Source organism: Hylobates moloch, unplaced genomic scaffold (genome assembly GCF_009828535.3).
Source record: "Hylobates moloch isolate HMO894 unplaced genomic scaffold, HMol_V3 SCAFFOLD_9, whole genome shotgun sequence".
NCBI lineage: Eukaryota > Metazoa > Chordata > Mammalia > Primates > Hylobatidae > Hylobates > Hylobates moloch.
The window spans coordinates 119,151,815-119,177,217 of NW_026652284.1; the positions used below are offsets into that span (position 1 = coordinate 119,151,815).

Genomic DNA, 25,403 nt, shown 5'->3' on the forward strand with positions numbered 1-25,403 from the left:
ACCAAATGCATGCTGCGAGCACTGCCTCTCCCTCATCTCCCCCCTGCACTGCTGTTGGCACGGCCCCCAGCCCACCTGCACAGGGCCTCAATGCCCCAGAGGCTGCAGTCTCAGCATCGCCTGGGGACAGAAGCGTGAAGAGTCCCCACAGCTCTGGGCTCCCAGGCAGGCCCAGTGAGGAACAGCTGTTGGAACTGACTGGGCCCCATACAACAAGGGGCCTTTGACAACCCACCGGGCTGCCCCTGCATTGGGGCCCCTGTGTCTGGAAGTGTCCTGGGGCCTGAGGAGCCCCAGCAGTGGGAGGGGCTGGTGCCTCTGAATGGGGGAGCTTGGCCGCGAAGACCTTGAGGGCCCTGCGGTTCCAGGGTTCCATGAAACTGGTGCCTAAAGTGTACAGCCTGCTTAGGATCAGATATTGTCCCAGAGAAAGGCAGAATAGGTGAGAACAGGTTTTGAGACCAGCCCATTCTAGGTTCAAAACCTGGCTCAGCCCTGGCCAGAGGTGGGACGTGTCCTGGTGGCCTCCCCCTCAGTGATGCAGGGGTGAGGACGTGCCTTGCAGGGTTGTCACCTTGAGGAGGGGTGCAGACAGCACCTGGGAGTTCTTGAGGTGGGAGCTGGGGGAGGGGGTCGCTGCTGAAGAAAAGCAGCAGCCAGTGTAATTGAGGCAGTGGAAGCAGTGGCGTGGAGGGAAGGAGAGCACCGCAGCCGGCCACACCTGGCTTCCTGTCCCTGTTCTCAGACTCAGCAGCTCCACGGCTTCGGGGCAATTTCTCAGCCCCTTAAGCCCCCATTTGTCATCTGTGCAAAGGGGATTGGCAGCCGCTTCTCAGGGCCACCTGAGGAATCCCACAGAGGTGGGGTCCCTGGAGGCTCATGGGGAGTGAGGGCTTTTACCCAGAGGAGGCTCACAGGTGGCCTCAGCAGCCCCCCACACACTCACTGAGGGATGACGGAGAGTGAGGAGAGCCTAAGAGCTGGTCCAGAATCTGGGCGGACACATGCCCACCCTGGGAAAAGTCAGGGCCGGGAACTGCAAAGTGGGCCGGTCTTCTACTTCACAGTACCAGCAAACACCACTAAAAATGGACACCTTCATCTGCTTTTCCCCTCAGCAGTCATATTGGAGAGAATATATGAGATAGACTTGCTTTCAAAAAGCAAGCCTATGCTCTACTTTCTGGTTCCACTTTTATTGGTTTCAGTGAACAAAAACAAAGAGTTGAATACAACAAAACTTGGAACAACAAGGAATGAACTAGGTGGCAGCAAAGGGCACCAAAAAAAAAAAAAAAAAAAAGATAAATTGCCCAAAATAAATAAGGGCTGGGAAGGAGAATAAAAAATGTTCCCGAGGAAAGCAGGCTGTGATGCAAGGCACTGTGAGATAAAAAAAAGCAATTGTTTCATGCAAAAAATAAAGGGAGCACCTCGCTGAAGCCAGGGAAGCCGCTGGACCACGTGGTGTCAGAAGACCTTAGCGATGGCCCAGGTAACTGGCTGCACCTCCTGTGCCAGGCACCTACTGTGTGCTCCTCACCTCATCCAGCAAAGGTCGACCCGGATGGAACTTTGCTGCTGCCCTCCCCCACTCCCTTAGCTGCCTTAGTTCCTCTTGGAGTTTCCATGGGTCTGGGCAAGATGCAGGCAGCTTATGTTTATGGAGCTGCCTCCTCCAGTAGATGGAGAGCTCTTTGATTTGATCTGTTTCTCCATCCTTAAAATGCCTGCTGCTTTTGCTGTTCCTGTTGGAGCATTTGAGGGTTGTTTGTGGAAGGAGAGAAGAAGAGAATGAAGGAATTCATGACCCACTATAAAGGGCCTCCTATGTGTTAGATGCTGCGTGGGCTGCTCAGGTTGCAATCATGAACAAGCATCTGGGCTACTGTGGGATGTCAGGACCCACGGCGAGGGTACACTGGCTGGGAACAGGGTGGGCTGGTGCAGGTCAGGCTGGGCTTTTGTTGGCCTCATCGGGGAGTTTGGGTTTCTTTCTTCAGGCAATGAGGGGCCACAGAGGGCTTTAAAGTGAGGGAGAAATACCATCTGGTTTCTATTTTCCAAGGTCATTCTGGCAGCAGGGGATGGAGAGGCAAGAAGACCAGCCAGGAGTAGGTAAAGGTACAATGCACACTGGGCATTTGCAATGTTTAACGCAGCCCAAGGCACTCTGCTCCCACACAGAGTTCCAGCTGGGAACTGGAGGGCAGAGATGAGGTGAGTGAGTGAGATGAGGGCAGGTGAGGAGGGAGGGATGGAAGAAGCAGTTGAATTGGAGGGCTGTTTGGAAGGTATCATGCGCAGAACTTGGTGATTATCTGGATGGGGGGCCCAAGTGGGAAGAGAGAGAAATCCAGGATGTCTATGGCCAAATTTGAGACCTGCACATGCCTAACATATGCTTTAAGCATTAAGTAGCTAAACTTCTAGAAAAGTTGCTTAACACGGCCGGGCGCGGTGGCTCACGCCTGTAATCCCAGCACTTTGGGAGGCCGAGGCGGGCGGATCACGAGGTCAGGAGATCGAGACCATCCTGGCTAACACGGTGAAACCGTGTCTCTACTAAGAATACAAAAAATTAGCCGGGCGAGGTGGCGGGCGCCTATAGTCCCAGCTACTCAGGAGGCTGAGGCAGGAGAATGGCGTGAACCCCGGGGGGGCGGAGCCTGCAGTGAGCCGAGATCGCGCCACTGCACTCCAGCCTGGGCGACAGCGAGACTCCGTCTCAAAAAAAAAAAAAAAAAAAAGTTGCCTAACACTTTTATTGGCTAGAATTTGTAGAACATTTGGTCATTAGAGCTGAGAGGGACTCCTGAAGACATTCTGTAGGATCCGCTGTTATATAGGTGAGGAAACTGAGGCTCAGAGAAGTCAAAAGATTGACCCAAGGTTGGCTGGCTGGTGAGCAGCAGGGCCATCTAAGACCTATGCCTCCAATCTCCTGCTTCTATTCTCGTCCTTGTGCTCACAGACCCAGCCCAGTTATGCCCTAAAAATAGCCAGAGTCATTTATGGGAAAGCCTGGAGGTGAGGCTTTTGGGGACTGCATTTTTTCCAGAATACAAAAGCTGTCCCTATTACCCAATGCCATTTAAATTGGCAAATTTGAGGCTCCATCTCTCCACAACTCCCTCTTCAGCCTGAACATGGCTGGAGCGGTTCTTTGGGGCTGGTTATAATTAGAGGAGACGGTAGATAAAGCAGGTTCTCTGTGCATTCAGAACTGCACAAACGGTATTTGCTCCGCAGACTGAAGGATGCCCAGCTGGCATTGTGATTTCTTTTCCAGGGAGACTCCAAAGAGGGAGGGGAGGCTTCAGGACTCCTCTGGCTGTGGACTGACACAGGAGGGCCCATAAAAGAGGGTCCCGGTCACCAAACAGACTCTTTGGAAGGATCCTCCACATATGCCGTAGACTAAGAAATCTGTTCAAAGTCCTGCATTTTCATGTGTGAGTACACACACACACACACACACGCTCCTGAATCTTCCCAGCAAGAATCAGTTATTATTATTATTATTATTATTATTAAGACAAGGTCTTGCTCTGTCACCCAGGCTAGAGTGCAGTGGCGTGATCTCAGCTCACTGCAACCTCTTCCTCCTGGGCTTAAGTGATCCACCCACCTCAGCTTTGGCTAACCTTTGCATGTGTATTTTTTTGTAGAGATGGGGCACGCACCACCATAGTTGGCTGACTTTTTCGTGTGTATTTTTTTTGTAGAGACAGGGTTTCACTATGTTGCCCAGGCTGGTCTTGAACTCCTGAGCTTAAGCAATTCACCTGCCTTGGCTTCCCAAAGCTCTAGTATTACAGGCGTGAGCCACTGCGCCCAGCCAGAATTATTCTTAAGTAGAAAATAATTGCTATTCTTCAGTCTATGGAATGACAAAAAAAGCTTTAAATTCATTCTGAGTTACAGATGATGCAGGCAGATTTGTTTGTTCATTTGTCTGTTTGCCTTCCTTCCTTCCAACCTTGCTTTCTCCCTCCTTTCCTTTCTTCCTTCTCCCATCCATCTTTTTGTCCATCCCTCCCTCCAGCCTCCCATCCAACCATTCATGTTTCCATCCTTTGATTAATGTTTCTTACTTTCACTAATGCATTCATATATCCATCCATTCATTCAACAAACATTTGTCACATTTCTTCTAAGTGCCAGGTACTGTCATCTACTCTTAAGACACATAGAATAAAGCCCAAGTATAAACAAGTCCTGCTCTCAAACAGCTCATATCCTTGCTGGGGAGGTAGACAGGGACGCAAATAATTATAATGCCTTCAGATTAGAGTTCTCAGAATAGAATAAAATGCTAAAAGAGCAACTAATTGCCCTGTGGGGCTTCAAGCAGTTTTCTGGAGGTGACTGTTGAGTTGGGCTTTGGGGGATGAATAGGAGTTCACTGTGAGAATAAGTTGGGGATGGACATACCACACAGAGGTAATATCATCAGCTGAGGGGAGCACTGCATCTTTGGGGGCTAGTAAGCATTCTAATAGACTCGTGACTAAGCTAGGACAGAAGTCAGAATCTCTCCTGCAGAGTAGGAAGCATGGACTAGATTCTAGGAGCCAAGGAATCCAGGTTTTAGAAAGACAGCCCTTGACGAAGGGGAGGGAAGAGGGCAGTGCTGGAGGTTGACATGCTGGTTAGAGATGCTACAAAACTCCAGAGGAAAGACAACAGTGGTCTGGATGGGCCTGGGGGCAGCAAAGGAAGTGCAATTTTCTTTTAACTCTTGCAGTCACCAAGTAGATGCAATGACAGCAAAAGTGCTATGTCTGGGAGTGGCCAGTCCATTGGCAAGAGCTCTGAATATTGCAACACAGCCTATTTTTCCCTTCTTATGGCAGAAAAAGAGACTAACTTTTGATGGTTGGGGTAACTTTGCCTGATTTTTAAGACAAATATGGCTTTCAGTTCTTCACTCTGTTGAATCAGTTACCTAGAAATACATATTGTACAGTCCAAGCTCCAAGACTGGCAATGCAATGTGGCATAACAGTGGCAAATGTGGGCTTTGCTGAATGGCGGTCTGAATGCAAATCCTGATTCCGCCACAAACTCAGGCGAGTGGCTCAACCTCTCTGTGCCTCAGTTTTCCCAACTGTAAAATGTGCAACAGTGCATCTCATATAACATATAGAGGAGTGCATCTCACATGCTGTGAGGGTAAATGAGGAAATGCATGCAAACCCTTTGGCACACAGTAAGTGCTCAGGAGGCATTCATTATTACTATGACTTTTATTAATCACACTATTGTCATAATGATTCCCTTCTATGGATATGTGTGTTAGATAATGAATTACTTGGGTGATACTGCTATGAAGGACTCACGGCTCCCAAAGCCACAGGTAGATAATGCAATGAGGTAAGAATTTGCTTTGAAGACAAATATCAATGGGAGGGGTCTCAGGGAAAAGTTGAGCAGACACATTCACACTCCAGTGGATAGAAAATAGATTATCCGAGAGCCAGAGCCTCGCTGGGGATTACCAAGGCAAAAACTGGGAATGTTGAAGTGAAACTCACCAGAAGATTTACACCTTGGCAAAGTATTGGGTTGGTGCGAAAGTAATTATGGTTTTGCTATTAAAGTTTTGCACAGTTATTTTTGCAGCACCCTAATAGCTCAGATATAAATATACTTATTTCAAGGAAATTAGCTTAACAAAGTGAAGAAGATGAAAGTCACCTTTATCTCATGTATTAGACAAATAAACCCTGACAGTGATAGCACCCCACTGGGCACCAGCTACGCAGCAGGTGCCCCACCTCGAGAATATCACATTGTTTGGTTTCCTCTGAAAGTGCCAGTAGTTTATTGGGGAGGTGCTTGAGCAGGGAGTAGAGGCAGGATTCAGGGAAAGAAAGCAGCTGATAGAGTATGGCATGAGGCCAGTTACCCTGGTGGATGACTGCCCCTAGGAAACTCTGGGAAATGGGGTCAAACGTGGACTTCAGAATACCCCCACCCAAGGAGCAGTAGAGCCGGGTGCTTCTATACCAAGAGTCACTGGTTGAGAGCTGCTCCTGGGGGGTGTTCACTCCCTGGCACCTTTCTCCCACTGTGCACGTAGGCAGAGCAGCCTTCCACCATTCCAGAAAAATCCCCCAGGCACAAGATGCAGATGCTGGCATCTTTAAGACAGCAGAGCACAGTGACATGGCAAGCTCCCTGGGATGCAAGCAGGGTCCCAGCAGTGCCTGCCAAACACCTCGTCCTGACCTCACATGGCTCCCTGCTAGGATGGGGACATATAAGTGCTTAGAATTGGACCCAAGATGATGCAGGAGGGAGAGGAGAGGAGAGACACCCAACCCAGGGGTATTGGCAAGAAGAGCAGGGCTGCTGTCCTGCAGTGGCTTCCTGGTTGGGAGTTGGGAGAGAAGAAAACTCCTTTGCCATATGTATTTAAAGTGCTGAGCAGGGTGCCCAGCCACAGGGAGGACTGGATCCATGTTCGGGTAATTGGGATGGTGGGGAGTCACCTCGGCCATACCCCGCACCCTCGCAGCCTTCTATTCTGTCATATGCCTGACAGCCTTTGGTGAGACTCTGCGGTATTTCTTTCTGCTGCTGGGTCTGCAGTCACGTGTCTCTTTGTTCTCTCACCCATTGATTCACTCATATATTTATAACTCTGATTCACTCTCGCTTTCACTCCAAAACACATTTATTTATTCAGTCATTTGCTCACTTTGCCAATCATTTGCTTACTCATTCACCAGCTTCTTTACAAACTCATTCATTCTTATGCATTATTGAGTGACTCCTATAGAATATCCACAGCCTGCCAAATGGAAAATGTGAATGTATGTTCTTTCCTGTTGGATGGTTCTTTGATGAGAGCTGCCACCTGCACGATTCAAACCATTTTATCAGGACTCTGGTGAAATATGGGAACAAGAACAGGGTCAGTGAGGCCACCCCTGAATTGACTAGGGTCATGCTCAGGCTCAACAAATCATACACCAAAGGAAGCAGGTGTGGTTGCTGTTTTTCCCTTACCTGTGATTTCCTTGGTTCCTCCGTTGGTGTGCTTAAAGCGATCTCCTTCTACACGAACGCTAGGACAGAGCACATCTGAGGAAAGCAAGAGGAAACAGAGACTGATGAGAAAATGTGACCCATCATCACCCTGTGAAATATGACAGCACACGAGACCCCACCCTACCTTGCAGCATGTGAGGTGTTCAATGCCTGGAGAAGATGCAGAGGCAGCTGGCATCTCCGCACTCACTCATGTTTTCATTTTCCCGTGTATTTGTTAAGCATCAACTCTGCAAATACTGTGTTCTGTACTGGGGTGAAATATGAACAAGGCTTTGTCCCTGTCTACAATGAATTCACAGCCTTGTCCAAGGGAGCCAGACACGGACATCAATATTATCAACATAGCGGAATAAGTTGTAGATACATGTGCCTGCTGCTGGAGGGTCCAGGACACAGATACGATACCTAATCTAATGCAGGAGGACAGAGAAGCTTTCTTGGAAAGATTCTTTTTGAAAGAACCGCAAGATTTAGCCCGACAGACAAAAGACCAAAAGGTGATACAGGCAGAGAGAACCTCATTTAGGAAAGCATGCACATGTCCGGGTGCGGTGGCTCACGCCTGTAATCCCAGCACTTTGGGAGGCCGAGGCGGGCGGATCACGAGGTCAGGAGATCGAGACCATCCTGGCTAACACAGTGAAAATCGTCTCTACTAAAAATACAAAAAATTAGCCAGGCGTGGTGGCAGGCGCCTGTAGTCCCAGCTACTCGGGAGGCTGAGGCAGGATAATGGCGTGAACCTGGGAGGCGGAGCTTGCAGTGAGCTGAGATCATGACTCTGTACTCCAGCCAGGGTGACAGGGCGAGACTCCATCTCAAAAAATAAAAATAAAAAAGGAAAGCATGCACACATACATGAAACCTGCAAGTCAGTAGGATGTCAATGAAATGGAAATTGTGTGCAGGGACAGACCAGAAAGGTGTTCCCTAAGTCATCTGATGGAGCTTCAGGTACAATTACATAAAAAGGCAAATTCCAAATAAGTAAAACTCAGTTATACAAAAGCAATTGAGTAAGTCATACAATAAAAAATTATTATACAATATTACATAAATATCTTACAGTCTCCATGAATCCTCACTTTTAAAATGTTGGAAGAAGGCCGGGTGTGGTGGCTCATGCTTGTACTTTGGGAGGCCAAGATGGGCAGATCACCTGAGGTCAGGAGTTTGAGACCAGCCTGGCCAACATGGTGAAACCCCGGCTCTACTAATAATACAAAAATGAGCCGGGCATGGTGGCGCACACTGGTAACCCCAGCTACTCAGGAGGCTGAGGCAGGAGAATCGCTTGAACCTGGGAGGTGGAGGCTGCAGTGAGCTGAGATCACGCCACTGCACGACAGCCTGGGTGACAGAATGAGACGCCACCTCAAAAATAAATAAATAAATAAAAAATAAAAAGTTGGAAGAAAAATAAACTCTTTCAGTCCCTCTAACAATTTCAGAAAGAGCATTAACTTTGAGTTTCAATGTGCTGAGTCCATGCTGACTGCACTCCCGCCTACTTCTGTGGCTTAGAGAAGTCTCTTAAGCTGTGTGTCTTAGCGTGGGCACCTGTGGCATGGGAGACCTTAAAATGCACACATTTGTCACAGGGCTGCTTTGAGGATTGGGCAAGATTATGCCCACAACAGCACTGAGAGGATGTAAGGAGGTTCTGTATTCTCATAAATTTAGCAACCAAAGCACCTCACTTACCTCCCTGAAGACCCAGCCCTGCCCGTGAAGCAATTTGGTTATCACACATTATTATTATAACCACACATTATTAGGCAGCTCCGCCACCCCATTAGTTCCATATACAATGGCCTCTTCTCATATTTGAGGGTATAAGTGTCTCAGTGCAGGGGAACAAATGAGATCTTTCCTGATTTGGAAGGAGGTATTTTTAATGTTTATCCTCAAAGGCACCACCAGGTCTGACAAGCACCATGGAAGGGGTTATTTTGGAAACAGCACCAAGCTGTCTGTCTAGCACTACATACAGGAATGGGTACAGGCACAGCACAATATTTAGACAGCTCTACCCAGGACAGCAGCAGCTGTGGGGTGACGATCAATTGCTTTAAGTTTGGCAGCCTGCCAGAGAGACAGGCTGGGAATTGCGTGTCATTTTAATGAGTTTAAAATTTAAGACGAGTTGACTCAGAAGGTTCTATCTATCTTTGATGATGAGCAAATCTCTGGAGGCTGGCGGCTGGAGCTCAGAGTAGGCTGCTCCATTGAGTCACATCTCTGCAAATTTCCCAAGGGGAGGACCACGAACACAGAAATGATGGAGATTCTACTCAAAGATAGTAGAACTTGCTCAACTTGCTTTAAGAAATCTTTCTCAAAACAACCTGCAAATTCCCTCTAGGGCCATCACTAAGCCTCACACATTCACCAGGCTCGAGGGGCAGTTTACAGTTGAGCTGGTTAAGTCAGAACAAATGGCTTCCAAAATAGCCCTCCAGCCAGGCTTCCCGGGGATGGTGGGGTCCTCAGGGTTCACCTGCTTGGCAAGGAGGTAGGGTTAGCATCCATAGCTCCTCTTAGCCTATAATTGGAAGCCATTCTGCATTTCCTTTTGGCCAAGATATCCCCATATCTTGGAGAATGATCTGTTTATTTCTGTATTCACTCATCTATTCAAATTCAATTCTTTACTGAGCTCCAGATATGTTCCAAGCATTGAGCTAGCTCTAGGGTCACAGAAGTGGATGAGAGAGACGTCCTAGTTCCTGCCTTCAGGGCATTGCAAGGCTGACTAACAGGAACAGACTCCAAACATGTAAGTGAAAGAAAGGATCAGTGCTACTGGGAGTCAATTTTTCTCCACACTTCCCAAAGCTCCTCCTCCTGGATCTTAGAGACTGCTCAGCCTTCAACAACCCCAGGGGCTTGTTTCCATTTATCCCAGCCTGGGTAGGGAGCCCTTCATCAGGTCCCAGTGTCCAAGAGCTGAGGGCACCATACTGAAGTCACTAATGGGCATGTCTGTCTCCCCAGGGAGTGGGAGTCTTCAGACCTGGTTGGACCTCAGCTCACCTCTGGATGGCCACTGTCTTTCTAGCTCCAAACCCGGAACAGGCCTTCAGTTGTTGAGTAGAAATGACTTCCAACAACTGAGCTGAGAAGTAAACACTGACTGGTGGAATGGGGAGCCTCCCAGGCATGGGGTTCGTTATGATTTTGATGAGCCACTGAGAGTATTTCATGGGCCCTTCGGCTCCTGCCCTGGAGGTGTAGCAGGCATCATTTGTTATCAGCCTCATATCCATTTCCCACTCCTTTGTTGCTAAATAAATGCCACCTTAGTTCAGAAAGACAGAGTTTTCAGCCCATGGAGAAACACTGTAGCTGTTTGGTCTAAGTCAATTATGATTATTCTATTCCCCACCTTTCCAGACTCACTTGCAGCTAGGGATGGATGTGTGATTCAGGGCTGGCCAAGGAAACAAACAACCAAAGTTTGCTGTGGATAAATGAAAGGATTGCTTAGAAAGCTTTTGGTTTCCTTGATGTAAGAGAATAGATAAGTGGATGGGGTGGTGAGTTTACTTTCCCTTCTTCTTCCTTTGCATATGAAACATAATGTTTGGGGGACTGCCTAGGAGAATGGAGGAAATATCAAACCAGCAATTCCAATCCTAGGTGGGAGGCATAATATTAAAAAAAAAAAAAAAAACAACTTCTGTTTGTTTAAGCCACCATATATGGGTTTTCTTTACTTGCAGTTGAGCGCATTCCAAATTTGCATGCATTTCCTTCCTATGGGCCTCACTGATATGCCACTGTAACCAGCTGTAAGGTCAGATTCTCTTTCTGGATGTCTAAGGACAATTAATGAGGGTGGTGAGAAGTGGTGCATTATTTCCTTGGTAAAGGAAATACAGACTGAGTTACCTTCTCTATCCCAACAAATATGGAATTCTCAGGTGATCCTTCAGGAGCAGCATAAGAAGTAGTTCTAAATTAAGGACAAAGATAAGTTCATAGGAGTTAAAAATGTGGATTTAATTTGTTATTGGCTGGTTCACTGATTTTCCTTTTTGAAAACATGAGAACACAAAAACGAAAATGTCTAATGACAAAGGCACTGCTTCCTTAAAGTCCATTTATTGTCTACCCACTGACAATCATTTTCCTTCACTCTCTAGGTAAGTGGAACATTCTAGACTTCTGAAGAGAAAAAAGGTATCTCTTCACAGAGCATGGATTCCTCCTCACCGGAAGCCTATTGATTGATCAGAGCTGCTGCTCTAAGGGAAAACACCACAAATTTACTGTAGTCTTTCTGGAAAAACACGTCCATTTTTGGCCTCAGTTTACCAAATGGCAAAAGGGGAGCACCTGTTTGTCCATTAGGGGAGGAAAAGGGCTTGCACAATATCGTGTCTGATGTCCTCATGCTCTATATTGATGCAACCATGGTTCTGTCTGCAGAACACACAGCCTCGTCATTCCCTGGCTCTCGGCCAAGAGTTTTTCCAGTTGGGAACGGAGGGTACATGCAATTATTGAGTACCCAGTGTGTGTGTCAATCATCTGGCTTTGGATTTAACTCACAACAACCATCCTAGAAGGTAGATTTTGTTCCCATTACACAGATATAAAAACTGAGTCCAAGATGAGAAACTCATCAGATAGGAGAAATGTCTCTGTATTTGAATAAATGCCTACCTAAATCTAGCATCTAGGAAGAGATACGGTGGCCTCATGTTAGATCAGCAGGAGCAGTAGAAACAAGGGAAGGATGCCAGGGCAGCCCTGCCGGATACCAGACAGGAAGCAATCATGGCTCATCCATCAACTCGCAGCAGCCGCTGCTGAGTGCAGCTAACCACAGACAAGATGTATAACATCCAAGTGGGAAGGGGAAGAGGCGGAGGAGGGAAGAGCTGAAAGCAGACGCCCAGCAGACACAAGGTCCAGTTCCTCTGCTGCTCCGAGGCCAGCCAAGGAATTTTCCACGCATCTCCATTTCAGATAGGCAACAGACACATGCCAGGCACAAGGGCCCAAGGATCATGTTAATAAGGATTACGCTGTCATGGCTCCCAAGGACTGAGTACCTGCATGGCTAGGTCCTGCACTGGGAATGCCATGTGGATTGTTTCTGAGCCTCTTGGCTGCTCTGCTGGAGGGATGTAGTTATCGCCATAAGCAGCAGACACACGTAGGTGGCTTGCTGTGCACCAGACACTGTTCCAAGCATGTTGAATATATTAACACATTTAATTGAATCCTTACCATGGCTTTACGAGGTAGGTGCTATTATTTACAGAAAGAAAGAAAGGGAGACTAACTTCTTTCTGTAGAAAGAAAGGCATAAAGAAGTTAGTCAACTGCCCAAGGCCACACAGCTTGCAAGTGGCAACGTTAGCATGATGGCTTCAGCATCCAGTTCTTGGCCACTGCATGATGCAGCCTCTCCCAGGGCCAGGTCAACTGCCTCAGGTCACCCAGCCAATAGAGATTCAGGTCTGTGCGTCTCCAAAGCCTGCACCAGCAGATGGCCAGTTTGCTACTTTCTACAGAAGCCCATTTTGCCTTCTAACAGTCTTGACTTGTAGAAGGGTCTTCCTCACCCCTTGCCTATAGGATTCATTGGCTTATGCAACAGGAAGCCAAGGCTCAGAGAGGTTAAGTAATTTACCCAACATCACACAGCTGACAAGTGGCACAGAACTGAGCCCAGGGAGTCAGATGTAGGCATCTGAGCTCTTAACTGCTATCCACAATCCCTGCACTGGAAACCACCTTGGTTGTGATAGAATAATAACCAGCCAATCGCTGTGTGTAATGTCAGCATTACACACAGGCTCTCATTTAATCCTCCTCATGGTTTGCAGGGCAGATACTATTATCCATATTTTACAGGTTAACAAGTAACTTTCCTAGTAATTGAAAGGGGGAGGAAATTGTTATTTATTTTTTTTTTTCCCATAATTTTTTTTTTATTATACTTTAGGGAAATTGTTATTAACCACATCTCAGGGCCATGGTGTGCACCCTGTGAGAAGATGAAGACAACCCAGGGTCCAGACGTTGGGTTCTTATGCCCAGTTCCACCTCCACCACCTGTTCCGGAACTTTCTGAAGATTCCTGGCTTGCATTTCTCCTCTAGGCCAGAGTGTATCAGCACCAGCTGCCTCCCCAGAAGGCCCAGATCCTCTGGCTATTCAATCCACATCTCCCAGATCCTTTAGGCAGGAGAGAGGGCATGGTCAGGGTGCCAGGTGTTTTGTGAAAATGTTTATGCAAGTGTCTCACAGGAAGTCTGTGTGACATATGCAGTAGACAAAATATCACCAGAAAGGAAAATCCCCCCAGACCTACTGACAGCTGCGAACACTGGCCCAGGAGATCAGGGCCACCACCCTCCTTCCCTTCCTTGTCCCTGTCTCAGAAAGATGCAGCACGAAGAATGAGGGGTGGGGCTCCGGCACAGCTGGGCCCTTCCTGATGGGAGCTGGGGATGCAGTTGTCTTTGTTTGGAGACTGATGAGGCACAAGAAACAGTAACAAGGCGAGGGCCTGCCAGGGCCATCTGTCCTCTCCCAGCCAAGTGTGAGCTGTGCACCAGCATACAAAGAAGCCAAAAAAGGACAAGACCAGGGGAAAGAACCTTGAGCTCCAAGGTTGATGGAAGGAAGCTCTGGGGTCAGACAGACCTCACCTCTTTCATGTCAGTTGCCCCATGTGTCTGTTTCCAAACTCAAAAACAGAGGTGAAAGTCCCTCCCCTTTCCATCCACGGTTGTCCTAAAGGTTAAATAGGACGGACAGTGGATGGGAAGTTCTCAGCATGAAATCTGGCATCTAATAAGTGCTCATTCATTTATCCCTTCATTTACACAACACGTATTTGCCAAGTGCCTGGCACATATGTCTCAGTGCAAGGAACAAGTGCAAACACATGAACACACAGGCGAGTGGCTCCCGCCCTCTTGGTGCTCCCGTGCTAGTGGAGGAGGCAGAGAGCAACACAGAACAGCACAGAAGCCGACAGAGAGGCAAGCCGGCCATGGTGTGCAGGCTGCGCCACGGAGGAAATATGCTTGCAACGTGATGGGGCTTTGGGAGCGGGGACACTGGACAGATGCTGGATAAGCTGGTCTGCGAAGAGCTCTAAGGTGAGTGACGTCTGAGTTGAGAGCTAAGAAGGAGACCAGTCCAGCCATGGGAAGAGCAGGGCAAAGCCTAAGCCTGGAGGGGCTTAGCTTATCATGGGGGTGAGGAGGGGCCAAGCCCCGCAGCTGGAGTGGCAGGGGGAGAGGGACAGGAGAGGAATGGGAAAATGCCATGCATGCCATGGAGAGCCTCATGGCCCAAGGCCGGGTTTGGAATTCAGAACAATGGAGAGCTCGCTCTGCCAGGTAGCAGCAGGCGCTGCTCATGGCTGTTACTGCGTATGAGTGCTACTTGTCCAACAAGGACTTTGGGTGCCAGCCATCATCCATGACTTCAAATGGCCCAAAGGTTCCTCAGACCTCCTTTCCCTCCCAGGGAATGGCTCAAGAACCAAGCACCAGTAGGTGTCACCAGAGACTGTGTGGAGCTTTCTCTAGGAGAGGATGGGGAGAAGATGGAGGCGCAACGGGAGCTCAGGGGCAGCAGAGCCCTTGCAGCCTTTTTGTGTGACAGCCAGCAGAACTTCTGAGACCAAACCTTCCTTCATTCCACGTTTAATGAACACCCAGTATGCGCCTGGCACTGAACTGATCCTGGGCGTAAAATAATGGCAAAGTGACAAGCTCTCTGTCCTCAGGGATCTGCCATCCAGTGGAAAGATGGAAATTGATCAAATAAGGCACTGGGGTCTCCAAAATGTGTGTGATGATAGCAGGTGGGGGCAGTAGTGGGGAAGCTCTTAGGCAGGGATGGAAGAGAGGGCGGCATAGCAGGTAGTTGGAGGTGTTGGATGTCTCTCCTCGGGGAAGGGGAGATTGGAGGCAACTACATGAAGGCAGGAATTGGGGGAGTGATGCATGGGCGGTCTGGAAAAGGACCTGGAGGTGAGGAAGAGTGGGGACACATGGCTGGGACGGTCCGCAAAGGGAAGAGCAATGGTGAGATGAGGTAGAAGGGGCCTGGGTTGGGACTGATGGACCCTGGTAAGATGTGTCACCCTGCAGCAGGGGGAGAGGCCAGATGTGACAGGGAAAGGGTGGAGGCAAAGACCAGCCAGGACACCACAGTGGTCGGCGGGAAGTGATGATGGTGGCTTGTTCCTTGTGGTGGGGGTAGAGGAGAGGAGAGGTAGCCAGTCCCTGGATCTATCCTGAAAGACTGGGCAGGCTCTGAAGGTAGATTAGATGTGGAGTGTCTGAGAAAGTGAATGCTCTGCCCTGTGCAGCTGGAATGCTGGAGCCACAGAACATGAGTCCGGTGGTGGACATTTTCCATGTGAGATGTCCTACGGGTGCTCAGCAAGCATCTGGATCTGTAAGCTCGGCTTTCAGATTTCAAGGCTTGGGGCCCGGTTGGGGCTTTCCATTTGGAAGTTGCTGGAACGGGGATAGTGTTTAAAGCATCGGGAGTGAGTGAGATCATTCAGTGATATATGAGAGAGAGAGAGAGAGGTCTGCAAATTACACCCTCACAGCCTCCAATTTTGAAATGCGGGGGATGAGGAGTGGCCAGCAAAGGAGACTGAGAAGGGGTGGCCAGTGAGGTGGGAGGAGAACCAGGGAGAGGGAGGTCCGCAGGGTATGTGGAGGGAGTGTTTCACGCAGCAGGGAGCAGTCCAAGACACCAATTCTTAAATGTCAAATGAGAAGGGAAACAGGCTGTGCCCAGTGGCTCAGGCCTATAATCCCAGCACTTTGGGAGGCCAAGGTGGGTGGATCACTTGAGGCCAGGAGTTTGAGATCAGCCTGGCCAACATGGTGAAACCCCATCTCTACTAAAAAAAAAAAAAAAAAAAAAATTTATATATAAATATATTTATATATTCACATACAAAAATTAGCAGCATGTGGTGATGTGTGCCTGTAGTCCCAACTACCCGGGAGCCTGAGGCAGAGAATCAGCTGAACCCAGAAGGGAGAGGCTACAGTGAGCGGAGATCGCACGACTGCACTCCAGCCTGGGTGACAGAGCAAGACCTGGTCTCAAAAAAGAAGGGGCAGCATTTACAGTGAGGTTTGGCATCCTACAGGTCATTGGTGCCCTGAATGATGGGGCGAGGGTTCCGTTGGAGCAGGTTCAGGGGGAATGGCTGAGCAGCAAATGGAGACAACAGGGACAGCAACTATGTCAAACCCATACTCTTCTTCCCCTAACTCCTCGTTTCAGAGATGGTCTGAACCTCTAATACTATCCTCTAATAATGACTCCTGAGGGAGCTGTCTTAGGAAGTTTCAGGAAAACACACATACTCCCAGTGCATCCACAACAGGTCTCTCTTTCTAAAAACTTTCAAGAAGAGACTCCCTCTATAATGATTTAAAAATTACTTTCACCAAGAAAATTGGCAAGATGCTAATTACTCTACTTCAAAGTTGGGGTGCCATGAGAGAGCATGTGGACTGATTGTTACCTGGTTCGCCTCGAAACCAACAAGCTCATTATTCCAAGGAGCTCAACAGTGTTGAAAAATACCTCCAAACATTTGGGATTAAGGCGGGGGTAGCATAAGAAGGAAAAGAAAAAGGAAAGACATGTCAGTTACCAAATCCCTAGATTCGGCAAGCACATTCACACACCATGACCTCCAGCAGCCCTTCTGATTTTCTCAGAAGGGAAGACGAACACTTACAAGAGTAAGAGACTGCTCCAGAGTAACAGAACTCATTAATACCCAGAATTCCAGCCCAAGTTTGTCTGACACCCAGTCTCCCACCTTTGCACAACAGTGTGCCCTGCGGAGACGGCCAAGGGAAAGGATAAACCACAAGACCAGTGTGGGGTGGAATGATCCATCTGTTGAGCGAGGGTGTGGAGACCCTTAAGAACCCCTTAAATGAGCAGGATGTGGTAGCTTGGTAGAGATGGTGGCTGTGACTGTCACGTGGCAGATGAGGGACAGGGATGATGGTGCAAGGGTGTCTGGCCACAGGACAGTGTGTGCCAGGACAGAGAGAATACGCCATGGCGACTGCGGGATGTTCGTGTTCTGTTGGGAGGTTATGATCATTAGGCTGATGGCCTCACTGAAGAGCAGAGCAGTGAGGGCATGAACACATCTTGGGTGTCCACCATCTGCTGGGACATGACCACTACACCTGGATCCGGGAGGCCACAGGGAACAGAAAGGACAAGAGGACAAGAGCCTCTGCCCTCCCGAAGCCCAGAATTTCAGTGGATTCCATTTAATTCCCTCAACAGCCTTCCTGAAGGATTTTGACATTCCCAGTGACACAAACACACTGAGGCTCAAAGAGGGTGAGTGACCTGCTCCTGGTTACTCTCCAGGGAGGTAGCAGAGGCAGGGCTCAAGGCCAGGTCTAAGGTGATGGGGCCCTTCCCATTGCACTCCCCTTTGGCCTGCTCAGCACACTGTTTGGGTCTCTGCTCGCTGCTGTGACTGATGATCACCAATGAGAAATGTCATCTTCGGAGCCCTGAGAGGGACAGCAATCCCTTTGGTTCTCATACTCGCCTATTTCTATTCCAGTTACAATAAGAGGCCTTCTGCCCCAGCCTTGGCCTCCGAGACCCCATCAGATTCTAATGTCTTTGTCTTCTCGTAGAGACGGCTTGATAGAGGTGGTGGTGATTGTGATGGTGGTGATGGTGACGATGATGGTGATAGCAGTGGTGATGGTGGAGGAGGTGGTGGTGATGGCGACAGTGGTAGCAATGGTGGTGATGGCGGTGGTGATGGTGATGCTGATGGTGATGGCAGTGGTGATGATGGTGATGATGGAGGAGGTGATGGTGATGGTGGGAGGGGACGATGGGTCTACTCAGATAGCCAGCAGTCAAGAGACTGGCTCTCCTGTCCACTTGCTGTGTGACCCTGCATGGCCTCCAGCATCCTTCTGAGTCTCAGCTTCCTCAATTAGAAAATAATGAACTACCTCTCAGAGTTTTGACATGGATGGGAAAAAAGAAAATAAAAAATGTCCAATACAGTGCCTGGCACACAGAAGCTGATGCCCACATGGTGCTTATTATGTGATAACCATCTTTCAATTCACTTTGCATACATATCCATTAACTGAATCCTTCTAACAACCCCATAAAGTGGCAATTCTCATGGCTATGGTTTGTTTGGAATAAATGAGGGAAATAAGGCACAGAGAGGTAAAGCCCCTTATCCAAAGTCACAGGACGGGCAGGCAACAGAGCCAGCATTTGATCCCAAGCGGCAGCAGTGTGGCTCCAGGGGCCCTGCATGCTCCTAGCTGCTGCCTGCTGGGCTGGGGTAGAGCAGGCTGGGCTCCTCATGTGCACATCTCCCCCGCCCCGTTTGAGTGCAGTGGGGCCTCTTGTGCATCGGAGCAGGGGCACCACAGCTTTCAAAGCCAGCAGGGAAACTCCCTGTCCAAAGCAATCCTTCCTTCTACTCACAACCCCTGTGCAGTGGCTCTTTTTGAATCCCCCCAGGAACAAAGAGCTTCCCACCTTCTGAGCAGGCCATGCCCTTGAGTTCTCTGAGCAAGGATTGTGCCAGGAAAGGATTTTATGAATCAGCCCAGCTTTACTCATTAGATTAGGGCTCCATGAGCAACACCAATTTCTTTTTCTGGAGAAGCCTCCGCCCCACCCCCAGGCAGAGCTGCTTCAGCAACTTCACCTGTCCCCAGCGACATAGCTTCTGATCTGTTCCCAAGCCACCCACTGTCAAGGGTGTGGGACAGTGGGTCCTTCAATCTGCCCTGGCCCTCCCTCCTGTGGAAGAGGAGGCCTTTGAAGCCATGCACAGCTCAGGCTGACTTTGATTCTTCTTAGAGGGAGACTTTAAACAAAGCAGGCGCAGGATGGAAGGAGCTCAGAGCTGGACAGTGGGGCTGGGGTGGGGGACTTGCAGAAAAGGGGGCCGTGCCTAGAGCTTCGGAGGGGGGCCTGCTCATTAGCAGCTCCAGAATTTTCTACAAATCGCAAAGGAATGAGGAGGGCATGGCAATTCTGCACCTGCCAGCTGTGCCTCTCACCCTGAGGCTCCCCTAGAGCAGTCAAGGCATGGCCGCATTGCTGCACCTGTATGAGCACTCCCAACAGAATGCGTGTCTCTGCATGTGTGTGTGCAGGGCTGCACTGTTCACTGTGTGAAACCATTAGGTACACGTGCCCCTGTGTGCATTTGTGTGTGAATGCATTTGGGTGTTTCTGCAGTGGGGGTGCTGGCCTTGGAGGAACAGAGAGAGAGAGAAGCAGTGACAGCAAGAGAAAGAGGGAGGCAGAGAGAGTGAGAGAGACAGAGAGAGAGAAGCAGAGAAAGCAAGAGAGAGACAGAGACAGCAAGAGAGAGAGACAGAGGAGAGACAGCAAGAGAGAGAGACAGAGGAGAGACAGCAAGAGAGAGGGACAGAGAGAGACAGAGGCAGTGAGAGAGACAGAGGCAGTGAGAGAGACAGAGAGAGAGAGGAGCTTTTATGTGGGCGGCCTGTGGGACACACTCCCAGGATGGCCCAGTGGGTCCCTTCCTGCCAGCGCCTTCTAGGGCATACTGCCAGTGACACATTCCTGACAAGGAAGAGGGCCCCAGCCTGGCAGGCATGGACAGGCCTGCCCTGGGCTCCCAGTGACCTCTCTGGCTGCTCCCCTGCCCTTTTGGTGTGCCTGGGACAGCTGGGTGTCCACCTTTCCTGCATGTCCCCATCCCACTCTCCCCCACCCTGTGCCTGCCCCTCCTTCTTTGGTGAAAGGCCGCCTTTGCCCCTCTGATTCTCCCTGCCTGTCTCCCCCTGGCCTTGCTGTCTGCATCCCCACTTCCTCCTCTCTCCTCTAGGCTGAATCTGCCTGCACTCCTGCCTCTGCCCACACCTGCCCCTACCTCTATCTGCTGACCCCATGCCCACCTCCAGCTTGCCGCCTCCCCACTCCTGTCCTTTGTACCTCCTGCCCCGGAGACACTGAGCCCAGGTCCACTGTGACTGCTCACACTCAGAGCCCACCCTCACCACAGCTCAGCTCTGCCCCCACAGGCCCTAGATCTGGGGAGAAGCTTCAGAAGATGGACATGAGGATGGGTCAGGGCCAAGCAGGACTGCAGTGTGGCCCCTCACATGACCACACCTTTCCAAGCCCTGGCCAAACACAGCTTCGCCTGGACGTTCACGGCTGACCTGGGCCCCGAGGCCGATCCATGCCCAGGCACCTATGGTCTCCCTATTTCACAGCAAGGCACCTGAGGCTCGGAGGGAATCGGCTGACCCTGGGGCATGGAGCTGCTCCTGACTCTGCCCACCATGTCCAGGCCCCTCCTGCCCCTTGAATCTGCCACCCCATCCCGAAAATCTTGGGAGGGGCTGGAGAGGAACAACCAAGAAAAGGGCAAATGCTGAGCTGCGCTGCAAGGGGTCAACTGGGAACAGCGCTTCCCTCTGGAGTCCATGTTCTGACAACACGGACTCAGCTTCAGCATCAGGAGAAGGTCTGAGTGACCCTGTGGTCCAACCTCCTTGTTTTACAGATAAGGAATCAGATGTCAATAAAGAGGAGCTGCCTGAAGGTGCAACTCCCACCAGACCGCGCCAGGACAGGGCCTCCTCCCCGGGCACTCGGCCCAGTGCCTCCTTCCCATAAACCCAAACCCATAGAGGTCGCCTGCTGAGGGGTATAGCTTCGTGAGCTGCTCCTCCAGTTATAATTGGCTTTTACAGGAAAACTGGCCCTGGAATGACAGCACATGGCTTTGCCCTCTGTCTTTGATCAAACCTTTGACCTAAGGTCATGGCCCTGGGTGGTGACGTCATCAGTTCAGTGTGAACTAACATCTCTTTAGTCTTCGTCCTTGCTGTCTCTGTTCTGTTTGCTCCTTACCAGAGAAAAAGCCTTGTGCTTTATATGAGTGGCACCTCCAGCCTTTTCAGACCCTCCAAGGCTCGCTCTGCTCCATTCTAGAACCAAAGGAAACTCTCAGTATCTGCTCTTCAGGGTTCTAATGGGAACTGGGCAAGAGAAAGTGCACAGAGCACCAAGTTCAATATGGAGGACTTCCAAGTCACACAGAGCACGGTCCTACTGCAATTTTTTTTCTTTTTCTTTTTTTTTTGGTTTTGTTTTGTTTAGAGGCTGGGTCTTGCTTTATCACCCAGGCTGGAGTGCAGTGGTGCAATCACAGCTCACTGCAGCCTCAAACGCCTGGGCTCAAGTGATCCCCGCGCACCGCCCCCCGCCCCCGGCTTCCTGAGTAGCTGGAACTACAGGCACGTGCCCACTACGTCCAGCTTTCCCCTGGAGACTCTGACCATGGAACCTGAGGGTGCCAAGCAAAACATTTCCCCAAATCTAGTCAGTCCATTACCCTCCAAACCCTGAGCTTCTACAGGCTCAGAGAGGAGGAGTTGAAGATCCCCAGGGTCTTTATCGCTCAGTGCTCGACCCCGGGTGAGAGGGCTGCTGAGCAGGCTGGCAGGCAGGAAAAAACAAACAAAACAAAGCAAAACACCTCCCTGCTTCCCTACATGGATTGTGAGTGGAAGGAGCTGCATAAAATCAAAGGAGCAGCACATTGCAAAGTGTATCACGTGAATCCAGAGGAGGGCTGAAGAGATATTTCACGCAGCCCCTGGAGAGGAGATAGGCCTTCCCTAGGAGAGGTCGGAGGAGAGGTCAGAAACATGGTGTGATGAGGCCCCAGGAGGCCAGGCCTGGTCCCAGCGCTGACCCTAAGTCACTCCATGTCTGTGGATAAACCATCTCCCTTCTCAGTCCCCAGAAAACAAAGGACTAGCTAAACGAGCCCAGAATGCCTCCTCATCCACATATCCTGCCTCTTTTAGTCGGTGGTTCTCAGAGAAGCCATGCAAACAAGATAAGGTGTGATTTATTTGTGCTACTCCCAGCCACGTTCTCTCCATTAGCACACAGCCTGGGCATGTGGTCTGTGTCCAAACTCACACAGTCGTGACCCCAAAATCAGTGCCAGTGACAAAGGCAGGCCACAGGAATAGGAGCATGGAACCCCCAGGAAAGGGCAAGGGGCTGGGCTCAGCCCTCCACCTTGTCAGGCCCCCTGAACACCATGTCAGGGCAGATGGCAAGGCCAGGACCCCTTCACTGGGCCTCAGGTCAGTGGGCAGAACTGGACATGGCTGCCCATGGCCCTCCCTGGAAGGCTGGTGGAGATGGGCTCCTGGAATGGGCACTGGTGCATCCCTGAGGCAGCTTTGGTGAGGCTGTGGGGAATGACAGCCAGATGTCCATGAGGAACACGTGGCATCTGGTGGGGCCTTCCCAAGGACAAAACCAGCCATGAAATAGAGCTGTCACTAGGCACAGGGCTGAGGCCTGGAGGGGGCAAGTGAGGGGGTGTAGCACACAATCTAGAGGTGGCGCCACCCCCCTACACACTTACTCTCCTCCTTCCAGGGCACCCACTGAGGCGCTGCACCTCCCATTGTAGACCGAGGTCACCTCTGAGGATCTGCAGGCAAAGGGGCATACTAAGGGGTGGGCATCAAGTGTGGCCTCCCACCTTTGCATCCCTGCATGGCTGTGAGCTGCTGCTGCATCCTCGGCTCTGCTACCCCTGCCATGCCCATCCCACACCTTGAGAGTAAAGCAACGGTGGCTGTAGGCTTTCACCTTCAGCTCCTCCAAGCAGCTCCCGTTCCACTTCCTCCCGGACAACTGAGAACAAGCTGCTCAGTCTTTCCATCCTCCATTTCCTCATCAGACCATTAGTATGTGCTGGGCTGTCTGATCAGTTATCTGCTCACATTTCCTGACTAACCAGCCAACAACCCCTTCACCCACCCCACCCCTGGCCTTAAAACCCCTTTCCCTTCCCCTCTCTTCTCCACCCTGTCTCTCTAGGTTTCTGCCAGCCTCCTGCTGGCTCGCACTCCTCCATCAGACCTCTACACATCACAAGACCTCTGGGCTCACCCTGGCTCTCTTTTCACTTCTTTTACCTTGATCTAATCGATTTCTCATTCACTTCTGTGTAAGAGGTGTCCACATGTGTATCCCCTCTGTGGCAGAGCCAGGACTGGGCTAAGCCAGGGAGGGTCCAGAGGCACAGCGTAGAGACCTCACTCCAGGTGGTCACCCTGACGTTGCACCCAGACTGAGCGAGCCAGCACCTCCTCAAATTGTGCATCTTGTCCTCTCATCTTGCTCTGCTTCTCTGGATCTCAAGCTTTATTTGAATTTTCTATATGTGTGACCTCAAAGCCACCAACAATACAATGAGTTCAAGACAACAACTTGCCAGGTGTGGTGACTCATGCTTGTAATCTCAGCAGTTTGGGAGGCCAAGGCGAGCAAATTGCTTGAGCCCAGAAATTCGTGACCAGCCTGGGCAATACAGTGAAACCCCATCTCTACCAGAAATGCAAACATTAGCATGGCATGGTGGTGCGCACCTGTAGTCCCAGCTATTCGGGAGGCTGAGGTAGGATTACCTGAGCCCAGGAGGTCAAGGCTGCAGTAAGCTATGATGGCACCACTACACTCCAGCCTGGGCAACAGAGCAAGACCCTGTCTCCAAAAAAACAAAAAGACAACTCCCTTTCTCCCGCACCACTGTACCTCTCTCCCTCTATTGCCCCCAAACTTTAAGTGCCATGAGGGCGGCTCTAAACGCAGGAGTTGGTTTTCCATCCGTATGTTCTTTCTCCAGATACCACTCCTTCTGGGAACTTCCCTCCATCTCCACTGCCTCCCCTTTGGCTCTGCCCTGTCATCTCTCGTGCACCTCCCCAGATCTGTTCAGCTCCTGCTGCCATCACCCCACCCCACCCCCAGGTCCTCAGCTGTTCAGTGGAGACCCCAACCACTTCTGCTGGTTTGCCAACTCCTCACACTACCAGCATCCTCAGCCCTGACCCAGGAGGCTGCACTTCCACAGGGCATCCATCACTCCTGCTGGGACAGGGGCCCCAGGGGTCTTAGGTCCTGAGCAGACCAACTGGACCAAGGAGGTTAGATCTCCACTCGCCGCTTCCAGGCTCACATGAAGCTCATGGGACATGGGATCTGGCTTTCCCCTCAGCTGCACAGAGGGACCAGGTACACAGCCTTGAACTTATAGAGAGCTTAACCCTCCTCAGGCTGGAATTTAACCAGCCAGAAACACAAAAGAGCTGGCAAATCAGTTATCCACCCTTTCCCCTACCTAGATAGACTATTCCAAGGGCACTGATGGCAGGCTGGCCTCTCTGCAATGCTGACGTCCTGCAGGACTCAACGCGCAGCACCGCTTTCTGGGGCAGCTGCTGCCATCTCTGTAACACCCTCTCTGTACATGCTCCCGGGTCTCACCTCCTTCACCTCACTCTTGCTGCTTTGGGGTTGGACCTCACAATAAACAGCAGAACAGAAACCCTGCCACAGGGACCTCTCACTTGGCCTAAGACTCTTCCCAGCTTCTCTCCTTGCCTCTGTGTCTCCTGACTGCAACCTTTCCACCCAAAGCAAAGTGAACTTAAAGCACAGTAAAGCAGTACTCCTCTCCTGCTCAAACTGCTCCAATGGGTGGAAGGGGATGTACAGTTTGTGAAAAATTCATCAAACCGTACACTTAAGATGTGTTCAGCTATCCGGATGTTTTCTATCCTTCACAGTAGAGCTTAATGTAGGTGGGGCGCAGTGGCTCATGCCTGGAATCCCAGCACTTTGGGAGGCTGAGGCGGGCAGATCACTTGAGGTCAGGAGTTCAAGACCAGCCTGGCCAACATGGTGAAACCCTGTCTCTACTAAAAAAAAAAAAAAGAAAGAAAAAAAAAGAAAAAGAAAAGAAAAGAAAAAAAGAAAATTATTTGGGTGTGGTGGCACACACCTGTAGTCCCAGCCACTCAGGAAGCTGAGGCAGGAGAGTTGCTTGAACCCAGGAGGCGAAGGTTGCAGTGAGCCGAAATAGCACCACTGCACTCCAAACTGGGAGACAGAGCGAGACTCTGTCTCAAAATGAATAAATGCATAAATAAAGTTTAAAGTAAAACAAAACAAAGTATTCAATGGGTTGCCACTCAACTCACGATAAAACTCCAAATTCTTCCCGTGGCCACAACACCCTAGGGAAGTCGGCCTCTGTCCACGCCCCACTCCTGTCCTCTACCGCTTTTGTGGTTACTCCAGAAGCTGTGGGGCACTGGCTTCTGGAGGCTGGAGCTGAGGCCACTGCTCTCCCTTTACATAGTTTCCTCCACCCGGAGTGCCCTTTGTCTGGCTGTGTCCTCAGAGGGGTCCCTTAATTCCCTGACCTGAGCAGAACCCTTCTTCCTTTT

The 25,403-nt window shown here is 50.3% G+C and overlaps 1 protein-coding gene across 1 annotated transcript in view; it reads right to left on the bottom strand.

Moving 5' to 3' along the window:
* The window catches only part of COL22A1 (collagen type XXII alpha 1 chain), a 297,857-nt gene that overhangs the window by 218,176 nt on the left and 54,278 nt on the right, over nt 1–25,403 (bottom strand). The window contains exon 4 of the mRNA XM_032760938.2: nt 7,021–7,095. Within this exon, the coding sequence (XP_032616829.1) occupies nt 7,021–7,095 (75 nt within the window). The remainder of the gene's footprint in view (nt 1–7,020; nt 7,096–25,403) is intronic.